Genomic DNA, 27,406 nt, shown 5'->3' with positions numbered 1-27,406 from the left:
TGAAAACTATCTTAAATCATAAATGCAAAAGAAATAATGAATTTAAATTTAATTAAAATGCAATATGCATAATAAATGGTAAGAAATAAGAATACATTCAAATCTGCTTAATTGGGACACATCAGGCGGTAATCTATCTGTCCCCATTACCCGACTATCCGAATAAACCGATAATAATGTATCAAAAATTAGAAATACATTATTTGTTAGAGACTCTGCTTATTTGTCCCCATTAAGCGGATACTACTGTAGTCAATTTAAAAATGAATAACAAAATGTGGAAATTAAAATTTTGTTAGTCATTTTACTTTTCAATTGCAATTTATACATAAGTATTGTGGATATACAATATTTATTTATTAATACATAACATGATCAATGACTACCATAAGAAACACATTTTAGTTTCTCATAAAATTCTTAAAGTACAGGTAAAGTAAGGTAAAATAATAAAATAAACAGTCCAATTATTTCAAAATAATTATATTACTTATATTATGACAATATGGTTTTTCCTAACTAGTAAACACACTTTTTGGAATGTGTTGGAACAAAACAAAAAAAAATATTTATATATATATATATAAATATATTTATATGGGTGTCAAAGGCATATTTTTTTTAGCCTTAATCTTAAGTCTGAAAAGAACACAACTTTTAATTTTTGATACAAGCACTAACAAAGTCGAAAAAAAAAACAACAATATTTTAAAAATTTACAACAACACAATAAACTCTACATTCATTTGTTAAATGATGATTGCAACAAAAATGATTTGTGCTGGTTTTAAAAATTTAATTTTGTTAAATTTATGTATAAAAAAATAATTAAATTACTTCCATACCTATGAAATTATTAACCTAACCATTTATCTTAAATGCTTTAGTCAAATATCCACATTATTTATGACAGAAATGACTTAGAGATTATTTGTGCCACTGAGTTGGCAGATTCACCTTTCACTATTTGCCTGTGATCTCCGGAAACAGAGTGGATGTTTAAAGAACCTTTGCAAAGCTGTAAAATTAAAAAAAAAGTAAGATTATTGTAAGTTAGTGTAAATTTAGGTATATTATTAAACATACAGGTTTCAGTCCATAGTCTGGTCCAAGAGATACAAAGTTGTCTTTTGCTGTAACTAAGGTGACACTTCCATTGAATTTCTGTTCAGGTTTGTAATAGAACGAAACAAATAATTTGCCATGGAATAGTTTAGCTGCGGTTTTCAGTTCATCTTTATTTAAGGGTAAATCAGATAAGATATTCACTGCTTCTTCCAGTTGTTCTTCTTTTGTCTTTTTTGTGGCAATTTGGTCGAAGACCTAAATTTAAAATAAAGTTCCCAGTTTAAAATTAATTGAAAACATTCAATTATAAATTATGTATACAAATAAAACCATAACTTTGTCAAATAAGTAATAACTAACTATCAGTAAGGATATATAATTTTTTTTTAAATAAACATAAAATATAAAATTTACCACTTGGTAGTCTAGTTCCTTGAAAAGTAATACAAAGTATGCAAAAGCATCTCTATCATCTACTTTGTTATCCGAATGACGGTTTTTAAATGCATTTTGATGTGTCAAAACATAAGATGGAGAACCATCCAACAGTACAAGGCTAACTTTCTCACCAGCAGCTTCTAATGCTACACCAGTTTCAAAAGCAACCGATGCACCAAATGAGTATCCTACAAGATTGTATGGCCCAGACTTTTGGATTCCTTTAATTTTCTGAAAAAAGTCAGTAAACATTATATTAGTTTCTATTTTCAAAACATAAAGTTATAACAACTTACAGCTACAAAGAATTTTGCCATAGACGCCATTGAATCAGTTGGGGCATCTTCAGTACATTGAAGTCCATAAATATTATAAGGTAATTTAGATGCTACTTCTTCTAGTGCAGACACAAAACCTTCAATTGCACTGAACATAAACACATTAAGCTTGCTATTTTCATCATTCTTCATGTTGATAATAGTTTCTTGAGGAACTAAACTTTGACTGAATTCAACCTAAAAACACAACATTATGAATTTAATTTAAAATAATCATAAAACAATCAATAATGATTAACACAAACCTGATCATTTCCGGCGGTTGTCCCATTAGGTGTATCAGCAACAACTTCACTACCATCACTTTGCAATTCTTGTAATCTCTTAACAGTCAAAGTTCTGATTTCACCAACACTCAACACCAAATCATAATTTCTTTCCAAAGTCTGTTTGATTTCAGCTCCCATCAAAGAGTCCATACCCAGATCAGCTAGAGTTGCTGATGCATTGATATTCTTAGTGTCTTTGATACCAAGAATATTGGCAACAGCTTCAATTAGGCTCACTTGTCCGGCACCACCAGAACCACCCTTTCTTTTTTCAGCCAATACCATAGAAGCCAAGACAGGTTGTGGATGTTGCAAAAATACATCAAAAGCACTCAAACACGAAGCCATACGCTGTGGCAACGTACCACCAACCACTGTCTCATTTCCACCCATAGTTTCCATGATAAGTCCAACATCTCCAATGGCACCCCATTGAATAGCCAACTAATAACAATAAATTAATTATTAATATCAAATTTAATTAGTTCTAATTGGAAACAAATTAATATTATATTATTTATATCAATATCGACATACCCCTGGGAGACCAGCTTCTTGTCTAGCTTCACAAATTCTTTCCATGACAGAGTTAGCAAAACCGTAATTAGTTTGTCCAGCATTACCACGTCCACAAGATACTGATGAAAATACAACAAAGTGATCGAGTTCGGGACAAGACTTCCTGGTAACTGTGTCTAAGTTTTTGGTACCAGTTACTTTAGGTTTGCTCACAATTTCAAAATCTTGTGGAGTTTGATTTTCTAAGAATGCATCTCTCAATACCTTAAAATAATTAATAACCAATTATAAATACTCATAACAAACAAAAAAAATGAAAATTATTTTAAAACGAACAGTATAAAATGTTTTAAATGTTATAAAATATATTACTTATTTAGATTTAATATTAAATTAAATACTTCAAATTCGATATTATAATTTACAGTCATTCGTAACTTTTAAACATACATAGAAAAATAATAAAAGTGACTTACAGCGGCCAAGTTGAAGACACCTCCAACTGGTCCCAATTTGTTACTGTCATCAATCAATTGTTGAGCTCCATTAATTGTTGAACAATCAGCCTTAGATATCAATACATTAACACCTGATTCTTTCCAATTGCTTACACAAGCAGCTTGATAACCAGTGGTAATTCCACTTCTGGCAGTCAATACAAGGTTTTTGGCCCCTCTGACAATCAACCAGTTAGCTAATTCCAACCCAAATCCTCCAAGACCTCCGACGAGGACATATGTTTTGTCTGGGTTCAAATAAGACCGTGGAATAGAATTTACCAGTTTGGTTGCAGGTTTAACAACTGCTGTAGATTCTTCGTCTCTAATTTTCAATACTACTTTTCCAATATGTTTACCAGATCCAATAAATCTGAATGCTTGTTCTACTTGAGATTCAGTGAATACTGTGGCTGGTAGAGGATTAACTGCACCATTCTTTATACCTTCGTTTAACAATCTTACAACTTCTTTCTTGTCTTCACTTTCAGATTTGGCATCAAACAATGAGTCCAATAGAATGCCGTGGAATGTAGTATTTTTCAAGAAAACGGACATTCCCAGTGGGCTGTTGTTTGACAAATCAAGTTTACCAATTTCAAGGAAACGACCATCCTTGGCCAAGCAGCGAACAGATGCTTGTAGTTTATCATCTGACAATGAGTTCAGAACAAGATCTACACCACGACCTTTTGTTTCTCTTAATACGTGTTGTTCAAAACTGGTGTCACGAGAGTTGGCAATATTTTTGTCAGTCAACTAAATAAAATTATAAATTATTAGTTAAACATTTAATTTTTTTGTAATTATTACAAAATATTATTATAGTTTATTAGTGATAATAATTATATTCTTAATACCTTGGGGAATGTCTTTTTCAAGAATTCTCGTTTTTGTTTGCTACCAACGGTAGTGTAAACAGTAACACCCATATGCAGAGCAATAGCAATTGCTGCTTGGCCGACACCTCCAGTACCAGCATGAACTAACAATGAGTTGCCTGGCTTCATTCTTCCTCTTACACAGAGTGCATAGTAGGCCTAGAAAAAAAAATGTATATGCTTACTTATTGTATTCAAATTAACTGGCATTCAATTACTTACAGTTCCGTAAACAACAGGAATAGTTGATGCTTCTTCCAATGTCCATTTGCTAGGAACTTCCCACAAGAATCCAGGATCAGCAAGAACACTAGTAGCCAATCCTCTAGCAGCAAGCATACCCATTACCCTTTTACCTTTAGAGTTACGACCAGAGAATTCAAGTCCAAGAATACAGTCCTAAATAAAATATTAAATATAAAAATTGCTAAATGTCGTTACTTAATATAAGTATGTAACATACTTGTCCAGCTAAATCGCCAGGCAATGCATCAGGAGGAAGTTTTCCAGATGCCAACATGATATCACGGAAGTTAAGTGGTGCATAGTAAACAGTACATAATTCAGTATTTGGGTTGTATTCAGGTCTAAAATTGAATAAATGCTTGTAAGTCAATAAACTTTTGTCTAAAACAATAAATACTCACTTGTAATAAGTCAAAGGTCCTTCAATCCATTTCAAACTGCTCAAATCTCCTCTAGTCAAAGCATTAATGTAAGCATGCTCAACTTGTAATGAGGGTTTATCCTGTTGGTTTTCTAATTTCAAATGTCTCATTGTACCCCACACGCTATTAGGCTTCAATATATTGCTTAGTAAATCTTTTTTCAACTGTGCAGCATATAGAGGAGCGGTTAAAGAGAATTTTGGTGCAGCCGGGTCTTTAATGAATACTGATCTGACACTGTTGCCACCAGGTTCTTGTTTAACACAATTAACCAAACCGATAATACCATTAGTGTCTTCTCCTTGAGCAAACAAAACTATTTTCTTGCTTGGGTCAGCTTCAGCAGATTTTAGAGCCGATTTTAATGTCTCAACCCACTCGTAAGATTTTTCAGACACTTGGATAACCTCACTGACTGGTAATTCTTCACCGAGCTAAAAATCAAATAGAAACAGTTAAAAATAGACAAGTTAAGTTAATGCAATTAAATATAAGATTTAATTACATAGGGTAAATACATAACAAATTTAATAGCCACTTTATACCTTTCTCAATAAGAAGAAAGTTCTATCTTCGGCAGATAACTTGCTGATAAAAACAAGATTACTATTTTCGATAAGGCTTTGAGACACATTATTAGATTCAGAAGTAAGAACAAAGCCACCATCTTTTACTGTCTCTGCCAAGTTGTTCAATTTGTTTTGAGATTGTAACACATCAAAAGCAATTGCTACATGAGCGTTAGATTCAATCGGACCATTTTCCAATGATTTGTTTATCATTTTTACTTCCATTGGTCCCAAAAATGGAGCTAAAGCTTGTGTTTGAGTCGTAGCTAATGTTGCATCCAACTGAAAAAATAAAAAAATTGTTACTTGAACTATTAAATATTTTATGTTGCAATACTTACAGATATTAAGGGTTCAGATTCCAGAATGTTGACAACATTAGGCATATAAATTCCTTCAAATGGTTTGTCTGCTCCGTATTCAACAACTTTTACTTTCATTGCACCGGCACTATTTTCCAATGCAATCTGGAGGTATGCAGCAAAAACACTTGAGACGTCTGTTACGGGAGAAGCCTTAAAAATGATTAATTTTAAATTATTAAACCATTAGATTATTTATTATATTGTTAATACTTGAAATCTAAAATATAGCTGAAGTCTAGCAGTTTAATATATATATAATATATTAATAGTAAACAATAGAAATGGAAATCTTATAAAATAAGATAAGTCAGCACTGATCATTATAATCATCAAAATTACCTTATCACTGTTGTATGGTACAAATGTATACTTTTCTAATTTAGGAGCAGCCTGTGATTGTTGTCTTCTTGGAGCCAAACTAGCCTTCATGCCACGCAATTCAATACCACCAGATTTGATGACATCAATATCTCTGTACATGTATACCGGAACAGCTAAAACATTTAAAAAAATATTTATTGTAATAAATTATGTTACAATATGTGTCAAATAAAAAACACTTACGACTATTTTCTGGTAAAGTTTCAATATATTCTAAATGTTTTGCTGGGTCAATAATAACTCTTTGCATTCTTGTTGGTAAGTACAACTCTTTAGTTTTCAAACCCAAAATAGAAAACTGCAACATTGTATCAATGTATGTGATCCAGTTTCCAATCCAATCCAATTTGCCACTGATGCCTACATTTAAAATAATAAACAATTATTATTTTATTTTTTACATTAACATTAAATATTAATTTAGATGTTTTACATATTCAATATAAAATACTAAAGAAAAGTATTCACTAAAAACCTTTATTATCAGCTTCGTTAACTCCGCGGAATACTCCTTTGTAGTCGTATCCTCTCAATCCCAAATCTTTGTAGATGTCTACTGATTTAAGTGATAAATTATTTTCATCGACATATGGTTCAGGTAATTCTAATTGTTCTGTTTCAATATCATCTGGAATGTAGATACGGCCAGTAACAGCAACTGAGCCACCTTCACAAATTTCAAAATTGCCAGTTCCCTCAAAAATGTTGATAAGGAAGTTTACGTTTCCTGTACAATAACAAAAAAAATTGTAAGTTAATAGAATAATTAAGATATCATTTAAAAAATAAGTAATATCATGGTAGTATTTTTTTATTTATGCTAAAAGTTTTGATTATAAATAAAATAAACATTATTTTATTATATAATTACCGTCTTTAGGCATTATAGTTGCACGTAAAAATTGTACATTTTCAATAACAACTGGGAAATCTTCAATGTTCTTATCTTGAAGTTTAGCAAAAGTCCTCCATACAAGTGTCTATAAAAATAACAATCATACATTCAAAGTTATTCAAAAAAATTAAAAATTAACTCTTATTTTACCAAGTATCCAGTAGCAGGGAATAATACTCTGCCATCAATAGCATGTCCAGACAAATATTGGTCTTCTTCAGTACTCAAATCAATTTTAATAACAGATTCTCCAGATCCTGCTTCCTATATTTCAATTATTCAAGTTAAAATTAAATTATTTATAATTAATAAAAACAAAATTATTATTTTTTCATTTGTATAATTATACAAAACATTTTTAATTTACCTTTTGAGCAAAATTGGTAACAAGCCATTCAACAGAATGATCCCATTCAATTAAAGACTGAATCATAGGTGTTCCTTTAGCTACTGGATAAGAAACAGCTGGATATAGATTTTTAATTTTTGGTTGAACTCCAGCATTGTACAGTCTAAATCATCAACATTAAAGCATTATACCTTTGATTACATAAATTTATATATAAAAATAAAACTTACTTTCCAATGCCTGATAATAATACAGAAATATTTCCTTCAGGGTTTGTTGATCGCTTAGTAAGACCAATACAAGAGCATTCAGGTCCTAGAGCCCTTTTAAGAATGGCTTGAAGTAAAGCATGTGGGGCGATTTCAATGACAACAGCATCTTTTGGTACATGAGCAAGAGCTTCCTAAAAAAACAAAAATATAGAAATTCAGTAAAAAAAAATGTATTATTACAGGAAAAAAATCTATGTAAATATCTAACATGGAACAAAACTGGAGCCAATAAATTGTTGACATGATATGCAGTTGAACTCATTTGAGCAAGTGGAGTATTCCATTGTGCTTCTGGGATGGAAGAACTGATCCATCGAGATGTACGAGGTTTTGGATTTGGTAAAATCTATAATAAAATAAAATGACAAAAATATTTTTTAGTTAATACATTTTTTAAATAATAAATTGTAGAACACATACACATATTTGTACACTAACTAAGACCATAAAACACTTACTCTTTCTAAGCTGTTGCGGAGCTTAGGTGCAGCATCAGCGATGTACTTAGAGTGGAAAGCATATCCAGAACTCTTAACTTCTTTAGCAAAAATTCCTTCAGCTTGTAAAGTCTTGACAAAAGCAGTGAGACTTGATGGTGGACCAGATACTGTTACACTATCTTCACTATTATGACAAGCAGCAACCAAATCAGCAGGCAATCTTTTTTTAGTATCTTCCCATGATAAACCTTAAATTAAAAATGTTATTAGTATTAACGATTTGATATAATATGTAAAATATTTAATATAAGTATAAACCATAATTATAAATCAACAAAATATTCAACTTACCAACAGCAGCCATAGATCCTTGCGGCAATTTAGATTCTAAAATGCTACGACCTCTCCAGAATGCAGCCAAAATTGCTTGATCAGCATTAAATGTACCATCAGCATATGCACAACCAAGTTCACCAACTGAGTGTCCAACAACACCATCTGGTTCAATTCCAATTGATTTCAACAGATCGACTAAAGCAACCTTTAACACACAACAAATTTAATTTATCATTATACTTATTTTTAATATATAAAATTAAAATTAAAATGAATTCTAATAACTAACCTGCATTGATGTTATAGACACAAATGAGTTAAGGACATTATCAAATGTTGTTTCGTCTTTTGAGTTAAGAATACTAAGCAAATCTAGTCCTTCAACTTGAAGTACAGATGCAGCTCTATTAATTGCCCGAGCAAATGGTTCTAATTGAAGGAGCCCTTCAACCATACCAGCCCATTGACTTCCCATTCCAGAAAAAACAAACCAAACTGGTCTTTTAGTAGGCTTGACTTCCTAAAAATATAATAACAAAATAATATAACTTCAGTATTTTGAATAATCCAACATCGAAAATAAAAATAACTTACAGTCACTTCAGAGATTGATTTTCCAAGGACAGTGTATCCTCTATAACCATGTCCATTAATATTATTAGCATGAATATCATGTAATAAACTAACAAAACCGTCATCTAATGGTGTATCAGCAATCTAACGAAATTACATTCAATTAAATAACTAAAAAAATAAATTGAAAGCTATAAAGTGATTTACATTTTTTAACATATTGTTAACTGCATCATTTGTTCTTCCAGATACGGAAATCAAACGTGGTACATTATTTAGAATTGGAGCAGTCTTTGGTTTAGGATTAGACTTCAATAAAACATGAGCATTGGCACCACCGAACCCAAAAGAGTTAAGTGCTACATAGCCTCCGCTGTAATCCCAGTTTTTGTGTACAACCTGTAAATGTAAGTTTTATAATGAGTAATTTTTTTTTTTTCTAAAACTGTTTTATTATTTAATTTATTATGAAATTACTTGTAATCTTCCATCTAATAAAGCTGGAATATCAGGGTTTGGGTTAGCAAAGTGAAGATTTCCGGGAATTTTTCCTGCTTCTAAGGAAATTACAATTTTAGCTAATGAACAAAGACCAGAAGCTGGTTCAGAGTGGCCCATGTTAGATTTAACAGAACCGATTAACAGTGGTGTGGTACGATCTTTAGTGAAAAATTCAGCAATAGAATTAACTTCTTGAGGATCACCAACCTAAATAAAGACATTATTAGTTATAAAATGTTTAATCTAAATATTTTAAAAATTAAATGTCTATACTTTAGTTCCTGTTCCATGAGCTTCCACATACGACACTTCAGATGGGTTAACACCACATTTAGCATATACTTCTTGGATAAGTTTATTTTGCATAGCGCCACTTGGGAATGTAATTCCTTGGTCTTTAAATCCGTCAGTGTTGATAAGTGCTCCCATAACTGTGGCATAACTACGTTTTGCAACACTAGCCTTTTGCAAAAATATTGTTACAACAGCTTCACTTCTCACATATCCATTTCCTTAAATAAAAATACATGATTATAAAAAAAATTTCATTTCTTATCATAAATATTAATTGATTTACCTGTGACATCGAATGCTTTGCACATTCCTTGTGGTGATAACATGCTCAATCTATGAAACTGCAATGAATTTGTAGGTTTCAACAATAGGTTAGCACCTCCAACAATAGCTGCATCACACTGCCCATTTTCAATAGCTTGCACAGCTTGTGACATAGCAACTAAACTACTGGAACAAGCTGTGTCTATAGCAAAACTGGGTCCATTAAAATCAAATGTGTATGATATTCTGTTGGCAAACATAGCTCGGCAACATCCAGTCAAGCCATAACCATTGACACGTTCTGGCAGTCTACTCAAATAATCATCAGTCTCACTGTTGGACGCACCAATGTAAACTCCAATTTTAGATCCACGTATATCATCTGGGTTCACACCTATTTCCACATATTGATGATTAGATTTAAAAACTTTTTTTGTTTATTCTATAACACATATGCATATTGAATAAAAGATTAATAAATTATCTTACCAGCATCCACAATACATTCATAAGTAGTTTCTAAAAGTAATCTCAATTGTGGGTCCATTACTTCAGCCTGTTTAGCATGCACTCCAAAGAAATTGGCATCAAAATATTCCAAATTCTTGAGTTTACCAGTTCTTGTTGGGAGGCCATGTAGACCTGAAATAAATTATAAATATATATGTTATTGGAAAAATGTTATGTCAATATATAACACAAAGTATATACTGTTTTACTTACCAGCTGGCCAACGGCGTTCATCATCTGTAACCAAATCAACACCAGCATACAAATTCTCCCTGAACTCTGCGATTGAATCTGATTCTGGAAGACGTCCGGAAATACCACTGATGACTATTTCATCGTTTCCTGAGTATGGGGAGGTACCATTCACAGCTCCGTTGCTGGTTGGTTGATTAGCCTGTGGGAATCTTGCTGGCATTGTGCCTTCAGCTACTAAAAATTTTTTAAAAAAATGTTATTTGTAATAGTAGAATAAAATAACATTAAAAATAAAAACATTATTGTAATTTTTAAATTGCCAACTTTAAAAGTATGTATCTATCAGAAACTGAGGATAAAATAAAATTAGATTATGCTCATCTTAACACATTTACGCTAAGTAATGTAACAACAAAATGTTTCATTTCATATTAGATATTGTACTAAATAATAAAACAATTATTAATGTTAACTATATATCCCGCTATATATCTATAGATATAAATATGTAGCAAATGTTTCATTTAATGAATTAGTAAATCATAATAAAAATATCATGTTCAGTTATTGTTTACAAACAAAATATAAGTGTAACATAATTTATATTATAAAGGCACTGTACAGTGTAATACTGTAATGCAATAAATAATTAATACCTAGATACATGCATTATTCATATTTCATAAAACAAACTGTATATGACACAATATAGGTATCTAATTAAAATTTGTTATTTTTATAAAAAAAATATATTATTTAACTTAAATTATATCCTAGTTACAAGTGAAATTGTCTTACAATTTGCTTATATTTGAGTAAGCTAACTTAAATAACCAAGAAATAATCTTAGATAAAAAAAATCAGTAAACTTCCAATGCATTGCTTTTGCAACACACAGTTTAACTTAGAATTACTGTACTGACTAAATTAAGATTACCTTAAATTAATAGACTACTAAAAATTGATTTTACACTCAAGATTTATTTAAATGTTTGCCATACCTACTATCATTAATTTCTGTGTTTTATACTTTTATGTAAATAAAAACTAAAAACATTATTAAATCTATAAGCTTGTCATTACAAACAAACATTACAAACTCTACTATAGGAATACTATATTTTATACAATTACTGAAAAATGAAAATTAATTATGAATATAATGAATTATATTAAATATTTTAAAACGTAATTACTATTATTACTGACAATATATTAAATTATGTTACAGAAGAATATTTGTAGTGTACAATTTGTTTTATGTTCCTGCCTACATATCTACCATATTAATTATTTATAATTCACATTCACAACATACTATATATTATCCAACAAAAATAAAACTATAAGAATTAAGAAACATTACATTATAATATTTTAGTGGCAAAATATTGATTGTGTGAATAAATAGAATCAACTATTTTTTTATAATAGTTAATATAAGGTCAAACTAGATGCCTAGATCAGGTTATTATTCGATAATAATAATTTATTAAAATCTACTAAAAGTATTAATGTTATAAACACAGATTTTCCGAGATCATTATACCTATTTGTTACGATGTTTAAAATATCCATGACCTTGAAAAAGGTCGTAATAAAATAACACTACACTAGGCATTTAAGATTTAACATACATAGACCGTGAACACAATTTTTTCTAAGTCTAGTTAAAACTAGTTTTCTATAACTATATTTTCATAAAATAATATTACAGATATAGCCGATATAGGTAACAAATTTCAAGATAATATTACCTATAATTACACAATCACTACGTCAGATGTTTGAAAATTCAACAATTTACGTACGTAAACTTCAATAAGCAAAATGTTTGTGAGTAAATAGGTAGGAACTGCATTGTTAAATTTTTCAAACATCTGGTATGATTTAAAAAGAATAAACATTTTGAAATTTAACAACAAAATTTTATTATTTCACAAATTTTAGAGTACGAGGTATACGAATTATTGTAATTGAAAAAAACCAAGAAAGGTGTCACAAATTATAAAGTTATAAATGATCATGCAAAATTTAGATTTTAACGATGTCGTTTAATGTGAATAAAAATAAAATTTTAATTACAGAAATAACTTTTTTTTAAACCATAGGAAATATAATAATAATGGGTGTTAAATACTATAATAATATGGTATACCTACGTTTGGTTAGGACATTATTAATTATTGCTACAATTTACAAATTACAATCGTATTCTTCAAAATTATAATTAATTAGTAGGTTAGAATGTAGGATCGGTAGTTAATGTAGACTTTGCGTTATTCGCGGTATATAGAATGTATACTGTTTAGCGAATGATTTTGATACATTGTTATCTTTGTTAAATAATAAATAATAATCGTTAAAATATGACAAAAACTAATAGATTTTATAATTAAAAATATATATATATATTCAATCGAATCAATTTGTCATCATTACAGTGTCACGTGTTGAATGCTTTAGTGTGTTGGTTTACAGCTACAACAGTGACAGTTTGATTACAAGTTCAGGGGCATGCTCACGGGAGATGAGGGTATCATAATATACCCTACTTCTGCCTTTTTTTGTCTATTGATTCTTCATAATTAATTGTTAAAATACAATTTAATGAAATAATGATTTCAATATTTTTCATTTAATAAAAAGTACGAGTTCCCATTACACCCAATTAATAATGTATAATAACTAACAAGAACCCACAAGTAAATGCAAAAATATATTTTTATTTTTCCCATTATAATTATAACGTGGTTTGAAAATAGTGAGTTGCCAAAAATTCGTATGACCCTTTAAAAAAAATTGAGCATGCCACTGCAGCAGTTAAAATGAAATTAATGTGAAAGCATAATACTCGAAAAATATTCATAATATTAGACCGTTTGACTGGACTTGTAATATAATGAATCTAAGTCTCGGCGATGATGAATAAATAGGCACTGATCGACAGCGCCATTGTCACGTTTTACGGAATTAAAAGAAAATTCCACGATAAATACGATAATAATTGACTAAACTGAGAGATGATCTTTGAAACGCGTGATAATGGGGCCCGTTAGATCGCAACAATTTGATCAATGAATTACGACTGAGGTAATTAAAAGATGAATGATAATTATTAATAATTTTCTAGTGGTTTACCTATAATAACATAAGAGAGCATCGATCAATGAATATAATTACTGCCACATAACAATATTCAATAGCGGTGTGGGGACGACGAGAAAACTACTCTCGGTAGTAACTAAAACCACGACCGCAGAAAAGTAATAATTACTACGATTTGTTTTATGTACCTAAAAGAAAATGTAATAAATCTATAGAACGATGGAGAATTGAGCTAAGCATACATGATTTTGTACATTAGTACATAATATCATGAAAATAAATAAAAACATAAACTATAATTGGATCTAAGGAAATCAAAGAGAGAAGAAACATAACATCAACTGAACTGTGTATTATTGTGTATTAGAGAATATTTGTCTAGGCAGCCCCCGGGGGCCGGCAGCCGCGCAACTGTTATCGCACACGAATACTCTGCCGAAAAGATAACGCCTAGGCGGCGGCGTGTAATCTCTCGAGTAGCACACAAATAAACAATACAATATTATTATCATAGTAGTTATTATGAATTATGAAATATTAATAAATTATGATAATTATATTATCTCGACGATTGTAATTAGTTACTTCTTAGTTCTTACCCATTTCGGTCGTACTAGGTATATAATATTGTTGATCGGCGAGTCGAGTGGTGTGTGTTAACCCGACACGGCGTCGTCGTAAAAATTTCGAACCACTACTCTACTGGAAAAGGCTTGACGTTTACTAAACTCACGACGTATTCGATTCGCCGGATGTAGTTATCATTCGATAAAAAAAATACGTGCGATTATTTATCGTATAGTCACCGCCGTTCTGTCGACGTAACACGACTAATATTTTATGCTACGATAATAATTGTAACACGCCGAAAACCGTTTTACGGCTTTGAATTCGAACACGCGAACGACTGAAGAACGTACTTGTGAGGTTTAACGAGATAATATCGTGTTTGTTTCTCTTCAAAATATTGTTTGGCGATATTATTCGGACGGACGCCAGGCACGAGAATGAAACAAACCTCGGCAATACAAGCGCTTTAGCTAGTCTTTACTACGGCGTGCAATAACGCGATCGTGAAACGGAAAGAGGAGATGAAAAATGAAATGGGTAGAAAAAGCGAAGAAAAAACCGTTTCTACCGTGTATCGTCGCGTCGGCGGGGAGGTGGTTAGGTGGAACTGTGGAAATGTGGAAGTGGCGTGACCCGAGGATAGTCGGTGGCGTGATACTAGAACCGGCGATCCGATTGGATGAGGGATCGTTTGCGCGCACGCGCACGATCGAGTCGACGACACACGCACGCGGTGCGTCATCGGGTCTTTGGTATCCTCGGCCGCCGCGATTAGCGCTGCCGCCGACAACGGATCGTAGTCTCGCCACAAGGTCAATATAGCCACACGGGTATACGGCGATATCTGCCGGCGGCGGCGGCGGCAACGAGCGCAACAATCACAATATAATGCGACGCAGCACTGGGTCAGATTTTTGTGTTTTGTTTTCGTATTTCGTTTTCTTTTCCTACCAATCGAAGCAAACGTTTCTGCATTCGTCATCGCTCGAAACACCGACGGTTTCCCACAGTTGAGAGTGGTTTCAAAAACCCAAATTCCAAACACCGACCACTGCACCACCCCCCCCCCCCCCTAACAAGTTCCGACCAACACCCTACTACATAAAGGAATTTGACAAGATCCTCCCATAATGCCCACTATGATATCCTTAATAGATTCCTTTTATACTTTAAAATTCCTTTAACATCTGATTTATGTGTAATAGCTATAGGAAACAATTATGTACTTGATTTTTTTTTCAAACGCTACAATATTTATTCCATGAGATTCTTTAATGATCATAATTGTACGAATCGTAATTACGGTTTAAATATAAAAATTTATTTATCATTTAAGATTACACATAATCACGCATTAAAAACTAATAATTTATTACCCTATTTTAAAAATAAGAGATAAAAAAACAATTTAACGATCGTTATTATCAATAATAATATATTTATATATATTATAATAATTAGTATAAATTTTAATTTCCTAGTAAGGAACTCGGCTTTTGGGAACTGTTGAGTGACATTAATTTTTATTTTTATTATATTAGACATTAGTTCATTACACAGGGAACTAATTATTACTAATGTATTACTACTATTAACTACTATTCACGGAGTCAACTTAACTAATACTTCATATAGAAACATTAATTTTTTTTCGATATAAAAATACACCTACCTACCTACCAATATTAACTAAAAATTTAAAAAAAATTATGTCAATTATAGTATTAAAATTGCTTAAGATATATTATCCTATATAATAAAATGTTTTTTGGTCAGAACAAATAATATAATTATAATCACTGCAATTCTGTATGTATACTCCAAGGAATATTTGAAGAAGTTTTCAAAGTAATAAATAATAGAAAATTGGCGTCAATGAAGATAATTAATTTGTTTGATAAAAAAAACAGTATAAAGATGACTAAAATACATTTCAGAAAGAGTGGATAAAATAAAATTATAATTACTTTGTTATAAATACCTATTGAGGGTACCCTCACTAGCCTTTTATACTATTTTGTCTATCACCAATGTATATCAATAAAATGTCGATATTTGCAAAATTGTCAAGAAAACTACTGACGCCACTGAGGCTTTATATATCGTCAACGACAGTGTCAATTAAATGAAATGACGTAAAAATATTTTTAATTACACCTAATTTTATTAGCATATAGTATTATTATAAATGTTTCTACAACAGACAACTCGACGCGATCTTAAAGATATCCTTATTCGTTTAATCATTTACAATAGTTTAAAAAAAAAGTATAATTTATATCTAAATATCAAAATAATATGATATTAATTAAGAATCGTGAAAATAAATTACTGTATGACATGTATTATATTTTATAGATTACATATTATTCATACCAAGATGCCATCGTGTCAATATCCTATTATAAAAGTATGAGTAAATCATTACTTTTAAATATTATAAATTGAAACATTTTAATAACTCATACACTTTATATTATGTTTAAAGAATAATAGCCAATATATGGATAATTTGTAACAGATTTTATCAATCAAAAAGTCAGTTATATTCGAATTACGTAATTTTCACTGAGTAATATCGCAGATAAATATAAAGAAATAGTATAAACAAAACGAAATAGTAATTACGAGATAAATTCAAAACGTGTTTACATTCCTACGAAAATTTAAAACTAGTTTTGCGAACTCCGTATGACATAGGCCTATGTGTCCAGTTATATAGTATACGTGTATAAAAAAAATAAAAAAATATGCTACATAAATAATTTAGTAGGCCGTATGTTAATCATATGAATACCTAATTTTTTATTTATGAACCTAATTCACCGAAATCATTATCAAATTAATTAGTTATAGACATATAAGTTGTATTTAAGTTCTGCGATAAATTTCCGCGTGTCTACTTATAATAGTTCACGGATGAAGAGTTTAACATGTTGATGTTATGTAAGTATTCCTTTATCACGATATGTATCCACGTGTACACAAAAATATAATAATACCACTGCGAATTATTTATACATAATTATTGAAATCATGGCTATAATATGCTAACATCGCAATAACAAAATAAACACATAATACAATTAGGTATACAAATAATTCTACAACATTAAGTTGGGTCATCCGTTGCCCCCATTTATTTGTAACATTTTTGACAATGGATTTAACATCAAATATTTCATAAATAAATTTATTCGTGTTCTACATAATTTGACCGTTAATTGTTTTATAACATTATACGTATATACCAAGTATTTAAATTACATAAACAGGTATAAAAAATCAAATCATAGACATTTTGAGCTGACGCGGTCATATTATTCTACTTAATATACGTTTAGCGTAGGTGCCTACGTCTCTATTAGTATATCAATTTTAGAGAATAAATAATTATTGTGATCAGTGCACTTGAGTTTACTTTTTCTCTATTAACAAAAAAATGATACAATTTATGATTATATCTTATGCAGGGCCGTCCTAAGGCCGGGACGAGCGCGGCCCAGGCCCCGCGGGTTTGACTTCCGTTTGGGCCCCGCGCTCACGCACTTGTAAACATTTTTGTAGCCCCCACAAATTGTAAGGACAGCACTGATTTTATGATATGAATATACTCATCAATTTATTAAATTACATATATTATACCTCATATACCTAGTATTTTATAAAATTATAAATTTAAAAATTGCAACTCAACACCTTATGTGCGTTCTACATTTTTTGTGAAAAATTAACTGCGAGAATATAATGGGTTGAAATAGGTAAATAATATTGTATTTTGATAGTCTATACTTATTATATTGTACATTTTTATCTATAACAACTATATATATATCATGACAAAATACCTAACAAATATTATAATAGTCCAATTACTTTAACAACGTCGCAGAAAATGTTATTATTTTATCTATAAACCTTAGATATAGATTATACATATTATATAATAATCAGTATTATTTTTTAATAGATATTAACTATAATACATAATAATTTAAGTATATTAATATTTAATTCGTTAAATTAATAGAATCGTATTTTTTATGATCTTATTTCATTAACAATAAATTTACTTTCACCTTATAAAATAATGTAGGCTGAGTTACACAAGTTTTTAATAGCTGATGCTTCTTAGTTCTCATTTCTTAATGTTAAAATAATTGTAAAGTAACCGAAATCGACGAATTAAAAAAAAAACTGATAACGAGCAATAATGATGGGCAAAAGGGATAAAAAAAAATCGAGGAGAAAGTATATTATAGTTGAGTTATAGATGATTATCAAACATTGTTAAAAAAATCAATACACGTCTTGCCGGTATAAAGGACTGATTGACGCTTAAGTAAACCGGAGGGAATTTTTAACAAACAACAAGTAGACAGAATATATAGCTACGCCGTACGATTTTATCAAGAATATTGTATACAGAAGAAGAGAATTAAGTAGGTATGTATGTGACATATTATCCTAAATAAATTCATATTTAAACGAATAATGTAAATAGGTAGTATACTATATAGTAAGTACCTATGTAATGTTGTTAATATAATTTTATGGATAATCTGACGAACCGTGAACGGTAAAATATGTATAGCCAATATAGGCGCGAATAGTAATGACTAATGAATATAATAATATTTAATTTGTATACGCAAACATTATACATATATCGTTTAGGATAAATAAGATAAACTCAGCGTACTTTCTATAGGTAGTTTGGATTAAGTGTTTTCAAGTGGCAGAAAGAAAAAAAGTATTTCTTTCGGTTTGTGCGATCAATGATCACCTACATAATATATCAATATCCGACATTTACCTACGCACGCATTTTAAAGCTCGACATTGAATATTAGATAAGTTTTCACTCGCGGTCTGTCCGTATTAATTAAACAAGGGCGTCGGAATAATAAAACGGAAACATTATAGTTCCTAATCAGTATTCGATAATATATTATTATATATTTATATCAATTTTCATTATTAGAGTATTAGAGTATTAGACCATTGCAGTTTGTCTGATAATTTTTTGTATCAATAATTATTCGTTCGGTACAATATTATATATTATAGTGAACCATATATAATATTAATTTTTTATTCATATCAGCAAATAAGGCTAAACAGTTTACTATAATATAGGTACAGAAGTCGAGAAATACATTATATGGACAATGGACATGCGTATTAACTTCATCGAGCCAAATGCGACCCTATATTATACTCGTCTGATACTCGTAGTACACAATTTAAGTACAAAACTAAAAACTATAATAAGTAAATAGATTATATTTAGAATAGAAATTGGATCAATTAAGAATCTTTAGTGTAAATATCAATATATATTATTTAGGTTCGAACTATAGTTCAAACGCGTTCATGGTAAATAACTCGATAAAGCTAATATTTAATTATATTTACAGAAAGAACGCATATTGAGATATTTAACTTATTGACGATATAAAATATATTGACTATTATTTAGTGTTTAGACAATATTACATTCTACCGCGTCAGAAAAAATGTTAGTATAACAATATGTTATGACTATTTAGTATTAAGTACTTATTTGTTTTACGATTATTTTTATAAAATCCTAAATGGCGAAATATGTTTGGATTGGATTCTTGTTAGTATAGTAAAACTCTAATTGCAGATTGAGCTGATTTGTATTCAACTTTGCAATAAACTTCAAAACATATCATTAAATAATTATACGCATTGTCAAAAATAATTAAATTGATACGTAAAAGTTCAACAAAAAAAATATATATTCAGGGTATATGTAATATGGAAACAGTCATAAATTATTATTATTTTTTTATGTAATCTTTTGATATAAAAATATATTGTTTTACAAAAATAGTTAAAGATAGCATTTTTTTTTTTGCATTTCTAACCCATAAAAGTATTTTGAGTAAAATTTGTATAATATTAACACTCCTGAAGTACTGAAATAAAAGTTTAAAGAAAAAAATGTCTGAATGAACGATGATCTATAATACCTATCCAGTTGACCAATTTGGGTAATATCTACCATCCATATACGTAGTATATATACATATATATATGTATGTATGTATCAATACACAAAAATACCGAATAGTTGTAAAAATTGCAATAAATGTAGATTCTCAGAAAATTAATCCAACACAATAATACCATCAATAAAAGCTTGTTAATAATAATTTAAGAAAGCAGAACTACCTAAGTACATCTTAAATAACTGATTTCCATCGAGGATCCATAATTTAAAATTAATTAATCCACTGTATTATACCTATGTATTATATAGTAGGTAATCTATTCATATGTAGGTATACGTATTTATAGACTATAGTATTTGCTTGTACGAGTACACTATTATATATACCTATATTGAATTATTATTTATATAAAACTGTAATAGTAACTTATATTTTCAAATGCAATGATTATAATTTTAACTTACTGAAAATAAATGAATAAATAAATTTAAAAAATGAAAAAATGTCATATCACCACAGAAAATTAAATTAAAATATGTGGGTTATATAATATTTAAATATAAACGTCAAATTTAATTATTTCATCGAAAATAACAAAAATTAATAATAAACGTTTGTTAGAGTAGGTAGGTTAGGTACTTACATGTATACAAATGTCAGCCGAGATGAACAATTTACAAAAATTTATGCAGTGTTGAGGTATCTATGTACAATATATATAATACAACTATGCGTCTGCGTGCATGTATATAGTAATAATAATATCCAGTTGTTGCTCCAAAATAAGAACGAACGACACTACCTGTGTTCACGCTGACTGATGTGCGCGGACAAACGGCGTTAGTGTGCGTTTTCGATTTCGATATCACAATAATGATCGATATGTATAGTTGTGATCATTGGCTGGCATAGGGAGAAAAGGCCAATTACTATAATTATTAGCCACGTACAATCGAAAGGAGACCGTTGAGAAAATCCGTAAATATGATATATATATACGCGTATACGTGCGTGTGCGCGGACCTCTATCTACCTGCGTAGGCTATGATTTGTTTTTTAAGAATCGATGGAAGCAATAACGACCGGGTCAACGAGATAAAGAAGAGCAGAGTAAAAATATAATATTATAATAATGTACATATTATTACTATTATTATTATTATTATTATACGGCGAAAAAATACGGTTTTAACACCGTTTTAATGCACCAAGGGCAAATCAATGTTAAAAGATTACACACGATAATCACGGTACAAAGAGAAGCCGTTTGTCCAAATATTATATTTAATAATACATTATATATATATATATATATATATGTATACCCGCATTACATATCATACATATAGGTAATATACCAATATAATACACCGCGAGTATATTAAATGATGCACATGTTATAATATACCAAAAATGTTTTATCCTGATTATATATATATCGTATCCTGCAGATCATTTATTCTTCATTTATAATATGCTATATATATTTTATGGCATAAACGACTACATAATAATATAATATAATATATATATATATATGTGTGTGTGTGCAATACGTACACAGCCTGAATGGACCCGGTTTTTTCTTAAAAGAGTCAATGACATTATTAATGCGTGTCCGATGCGGTCGTATGACTACCACTACCGATCTTCGTACAACCGAAAACCTATACCTCCTACTGGTAATACTGCTATACTACATCTACAACCTACGTATATGGTAAATAGCCAATAGGTACCAAGACTATATAATATGACGATTATGCGGTCAAAAAATCCAAAACGTAAAAAAATAGACACAGACAACAGCGAAATTATTTGCCCTGTATTTACTATATCAACGATAATAATTCCATCGGCATGCGGCAGTTAAACGACCTTGCATGTGTCAATACAAAAATCCAATCTAAACAATATACTATTATAATCTAAATGCTTCTGCAGCAGGTTTTAAATTTCCTATTGTTTTTCCATTTACTCAAATTTGAATTATTTTAACGAATCAAATAACTTTTACCCCGATATATTTAAATATAATATAAAAAACATATTTATTTTATATAATTAATATATTATGAATTTATGAGCATATTCTTTGTAAGTATTTAGTTAATTAGAGATGTCTCTGAATGTATAGATAATATAGATGTATAAATCATAAAGACATAAAGTCTGTAGTATGAAATAAAATATAAGTACCTAAATATTTGTTGATACTCATGTGTTATTTCCTTACTATACCACGTCGTACCTATACAGTTTATATCACCCATCACCAATAAATCGTCCTTCGGGTATCAACAGTCTAAAGATGGGAAATTTATAAACTTTGCAACGTTTAAAATACATATATTTTGATATCTTATAATATGTAAGCGAAAAATCTAAGTAATTTATATTTTATATGATGGGAGAAAATACTTCTTAGTTGAAATGTTTAATTGAATTTTATTGCAATAAATATATTATAATATATAAATATATATATTGTTATTTGTTAGTATGTCGTCAGCGCATAACTAATAACTATGTTTAAATGCGTACCTACCTATAGACAAAATATGTGATTTTAAAACATCGTTAAATTTAATAAGTTATTAACCTAATATAATATTTATGAAGCACATTATGATAGATAATTGTATATTTGTATGCCAAACTATCAATAAAATGTTATATAAATTATATAAATAAACAATTAATTAAGGTAATATAAATAAATACATATTAGAATAATTCTTTAAAAAAATGTTCGTTAAGAAGTAATTTTATACATACGGGAGGCGGCTACGTCTATGCATAACACTAAATAGTTAACACCAATTTCATACTTGCATACTTATACTTTAAATATTATATAATATTATATTATTATAATATTTATAAATATTAAAATAAACTACAAAGTAAAAGTATAATTAATAAACATAATAGAACTAAACAAATGTAAGCTGTCAAATATTAACCTATTTAAACTTTTTCCATTTGTAGGTATTCTTAAATGATTTTAATATCTAAAAAGGTTTGGTAATTGATTAGTTCAGTTCTTTGTAGGTATGTTTTCGTATAATAAAGGTAGGAAATAATGTTTGTTGTACTATCACTTAACCCTTTTTTATCAACGGGTATAATAATAATAAAAAGTTGTTAAAATGTTGCTAACAACAAAGAGCTACTAAAGAATATTATAATAATTAAGATTGTAAAAGTAAATTTGACTATTGGTATTTTGACAAATAGTTTTTTTTTCTATTATTATCGATGAGTTAAGACTAAACCATATAGATCACTAATTTAAATATTATTAAAAGTAGATAAATAACTTATATACTATTCATAACACATATGCATTTATGAATTATCTTTTAAAGACTGCCAAATCGAAGCAAATCATACAATTACAATTTATATCCACAGACAAAAATATAATTAACTATTTCTGGAGTAAATAACACTAGATTAGACTGCTGTTATATACATTGTTTTTTTTTCATAAAATACTATGTATATTAATAAAAACTTCAAATAAAATAATATTATGTTAGATAAAGAATCAGCATATCGATGGATATTCAAGATCATACCAACATTCTATGGTTATAGTAAAGTTGTAAATAATAGTCTATAGGTAATAGCAAGGTGGTATTATATCCACCTTGGGTAATAGGTACCTATTACTCGGTAAGTAATACGTATATAATAGGTAGTAGGTACCTAATTATTAATCATGCGCATTTGATGTTTACTTATACAACAATAACTTTAAGTATTAAATGTTTTAATTTTCAAATTTACTTTAAATTTTGCACATTAAATAATACTTGATTGAATAATGAAGAATTTTTTACTATGAAAACAAAAGTTTAGGAGTTACAAGTAATGAGTAGATGATTATTTCAATTCCTGATTTGACGGGAAACGAAACGGTCACGCGATTTTAAAATATATACATTACTAATTGTACTAGTGAAGGAAAAATACATACAAATAATATACTTGTTGACCTCATAACATTTTTTTTATTTATTTAATAGTCAACAAATCTGAATGATACTCATAATTACAGTTTGCAATATATGCAAGGAAACGAAGAAAAATGGAAACATTAAATTCACAAATCTAATAATAAGGAACTTAATAAATTGTATAAACAGAGATTTGTGGACTGATTGAGTTTAATGCGAACATGCGTTCAGGAACCTGTTTTTTTCTTTTTGTTCTTCAGTTTCGTCTAGATAATTTTCCACAAGGTCCCTTATATAAACATACTTTAAATATACTAATACTAGGAGTGTTTTGTGAGAAAACCTGATTGAAGTCACTTAAATTGAACTATTTCAGTGCAGGTATAAAGTGTATTCGTGTATAAGCCAAATCAAATCACTGCCGGGATTATTTATACTTTTAGCTTGACTTTTAGCAAGAGAAATATAGCAATCGTTCATCTACAGACAACAAACACCACGCTAGAATAACGCTGTGTTTAGTGTCAATACAGCAATAAAAGAAATAACAATTGATATAATTTTTGGTAGAGATCTCTTAATGAAAGCTAGGTACTCAATAAACGATATCCATTTATGATATAAACATTTAAGAAGGATTTAATTTTTATCGATAAATTGTTTAATGGACGTTAATTACACAATTTACAACCATGAAAAACTAATCAATTCTTACAAAAAAAACTATAAACATGACTAAAAAGTTAAATATGCAGTAATATACCAATAAATAAATTGACATACGTGTAGGTATATAAATTATATATTAAGTTTAGTAGGTATCTGGTGGTAAAAGATGATTAATAACTAAATAAAAATTAATAAACAATTTTATATAAATATTAACATTATATTTCAATACGAAAAATTGCAAAAAATAATCAAAACTTGTCAAAATTCGGAAAATAGGATCAAACAATTTCATAGGGATTTGTGGTGGGTGATTTTATTAATTTTAAACTCCCTCGATGAATATTATTTACAATAGTAAAATACGCCAAAAATTTGCTCATTACTATAAACCTATGCAAAAACACATGTTAAGCCGACGATTATACAAATCCATATGGTATAATAGTTAATACATTTTTAACAAGAAATATTTACACGTAGATAGCTTAAAATTATCTAACTGAAAATGTTAAAATCACATTTAATCGGCATTATAATATATTATTTTAAGTTTGCGAACTATAAAAAATTAAACAATTATCATTGGAGTAGGAAATAAATAAATAATAATTTGCCAGCATTACGTTGAATAAATTTATATACGTAATTAATGTCTTTACACAGCGAATCTCCATTAAAATTTGCCAATCAATTTACGGTCGTCACAGCCGTCGCGTCGAAAGAAACAAAAATTAACTCTTAAACCTCGATCAAAATCAGATAAAGAAAAATTATGCTTTATCGTAAAATCTTAAGCAGGTTATTTAACCTAATAATTAATATTTGTTCTTGTCATACGTATTTCTTTCTGTAAAGAATTCAAAAAAATATAGGGTGTGAACATGCAAATACTAGCTAAATAGTAAATACGTATTATACTATCACTGTGTTGTATGTCTAACGCATCTGCGGAAAACGATTTAAAAATAAAATATAACCTAACCGACGTTGTTTGCCTATCGAAACTACCTATACTATGCTTGGAAACAGAGGAAGCAGAGGTTAGATTGGTTAGAGTAAAATCATAATTCAAACGACAGATAAGAAACAAACTTCGTAGTAGATATTATAATTTTATCGATAAATAAATGGTGATGATGATGAGTCGTTTTCATGCCAAATGATTCTTGTCGTTTCTACGTTAAATGTTAATAATCTTTTATTAATATCTGTTATTGCTGTGGTCTCACTCACAAGTCTGCAATTCTGCATTGCGTTAAAGGCAAACGAACGAGCAACAGCGTAGCAAGGTAATGAAAACGTTCAGAAATGTATACGTATAAGTGTATGACAAAATAATATAATCAGACGTTTATTGACTGCACAATAAAATATAAATGTCATGTAATATTGTAGTATATTTAATATTATATTATTATACAGTGGGCCGACTCGTTTTCCCGTAGCTGCACACGGAGAAAAACGACAAAACGCCCCGAACACACTGTATGCTATAACAATATAATAATAATATATCAGTACATCACAACACATCTAATACGTCAGTCAAAATAATAATAATGAAATATTGTAATAGCGCGTCGTCGACGACGACACGATACGCGCGCGCGCCACTCACGTGTGACCCACCACCACCACCGCCGCCGCACCGATGCCGCTGATCATCGAAACACCGGCACGACGCGACGTGGCGACGGCGGTGGAAGAAATCGCAAACGAGAAATCATTTTTAAAAACCGTATTTTTTCGGAGCTCCCGAGTCCCAGACGACGGCGTCGTGGTAAATATTATTATCACAACGCTGCCGGTAGAAACACGTGGCCACGATCCCGTACAACACCACGACTACACACGACACACGAGTCCGTGCGAGGCGGTGTAAAAACGCAATTACCTATCAAATTTTGGCTTTTGTTATTTTTTTTTCCGACCGACAATAAATCGTGATAATATTATCACATCATCACTGCGATCTGTATAGACCAAAAACTCACGTGTACGGCGTCTGAGTGATTGTAATTTTCTGCGTCACTCGGCGGGACGCGTGCGATTCGCCGATGAGGTTTTTCGACAGCGCGACAAACGGGCGATATCGAAAAGGCGGCGATCGACAAATTGTTCAACGGCACACACGCGAGAAAAAAATGAGCGTCCGACGATATCTCTCCTCCTTCTCGTCCTGTTGATTGATTTCGGAGACGAACGCGTCAAAAATTGTCGCCGCCAACACAGTGTGGTACGAAACGTCCGAGTGCGGACGTGCGATGTGTGAAACTGAACGAATTATTCGGCGCACGCTATTGTTAAAATATAGCGTGGTGGACGTCCCGTGAGCGGCGGCGGATTGGGCGTTACAAAATAATAACGACGACGAAGATGATGATGATGATGATGATGACGATGATAAGTATTTAATAATCGGAGTTTTTTTTTTTCTCTTCTTCTTTTATTTTTTTATATTCTCCTCCGTTTCCGAATAGTATTA

At 29.9% G+C, this 27,406-nt stretch overlaps 1 protein-coding gene across 3 annotated transcripts; it reads right to left on the bottom strand.

The window, feature by feature from the left end:
- Window positions 1–467: 467 nt before the first annotated feature.
- Window positions 468–27,406, bottom strand: LOC132920790 (fatty acid synthase-like). 3 transcript variants are annotated; one of them, XM_060983464.1, is made up of 32 exons: window positions 26,916–27,406; window positions 10,641–10,856; window positions 10,407–10,559; window positions 9,937–10,311; window positions 9,633–9,871; window positions 9,336–9,566; window positions 9,066–9,257; window positions 8,880–9,002; window positions 8,575–8,805; window positions 8,301–8,490; window positions 7,968–8,197; window positions 7,718–7,855; window positions 7,468–7,640; window positions 7,256–7,400; window positions 7,039–7,152; window positions 6,865–6,973; window positions 6,469–6,720; window positions 6,177–6,353; window positions 5,952–6,106; window positions 5,589–5,762; window positions 5,224–5,529; window positions 4,658–5,112; window positions 4,474–4,597; window positions 4,233–4,409; window positions 3,990–4,169; window positions 3,109–3,888; window positions 2,651–2,896; window positions 2,090–2,557; window positions 1,803–2,021; window positions 1,483–1,737; window positions 1,087–1,323; window positions 468–1,018 (listed from the first exon to the last, which is right to left on the bottom strand). In XM_060983464.1, the coding sequence occupies exons 2-32, from the start codon at window positions 10,840–10,842 to the stop codon at window positions 905–907; spliced, it is 7,164 nt and encodes a 2,387-aa protein (XP_060839447.1). In that variant the 5' UTR covers window positions 10,843–10,856; window positions 26,916–27,406; the 3' UTR covers window positions 468–904. The 3 variants fall into 3 exon arrangements, with proteins under 3 accessions (XP_060839447.1, XP_060839446.1, XP_060839445.1); XM_060983463.1 differs by lacking the exon at window positions 26,916–27,406 and adding an exon at window positions 20,928–21,247; XM_060983462.1 differs by lacking the exon at window positions 26,916–27,406 and adding an exon at window positions 14,330–14,901.

Source organism: Rhopalosiphum padi, chromosome 2, assembly GCF_020882245.1.
Source record: "Rhopalosiphum padi isolate XX-2018 chromosome 2, ASM2088224v1, whole genome shotgun sequence".
Taxonomy (NCBI): domain Eukaryota; kingdom Metazoa; phylum Arthropoda; class Insecta; order Hemiptera; family Aphididae; genus Rhopalosiphum; species Rhopalosiphum padi.
The sequence above is the reverse complement of the archived record's forward strand: the minus strand, read 5'-3'. Positions and strand labels throughout refer to the sequence as shown.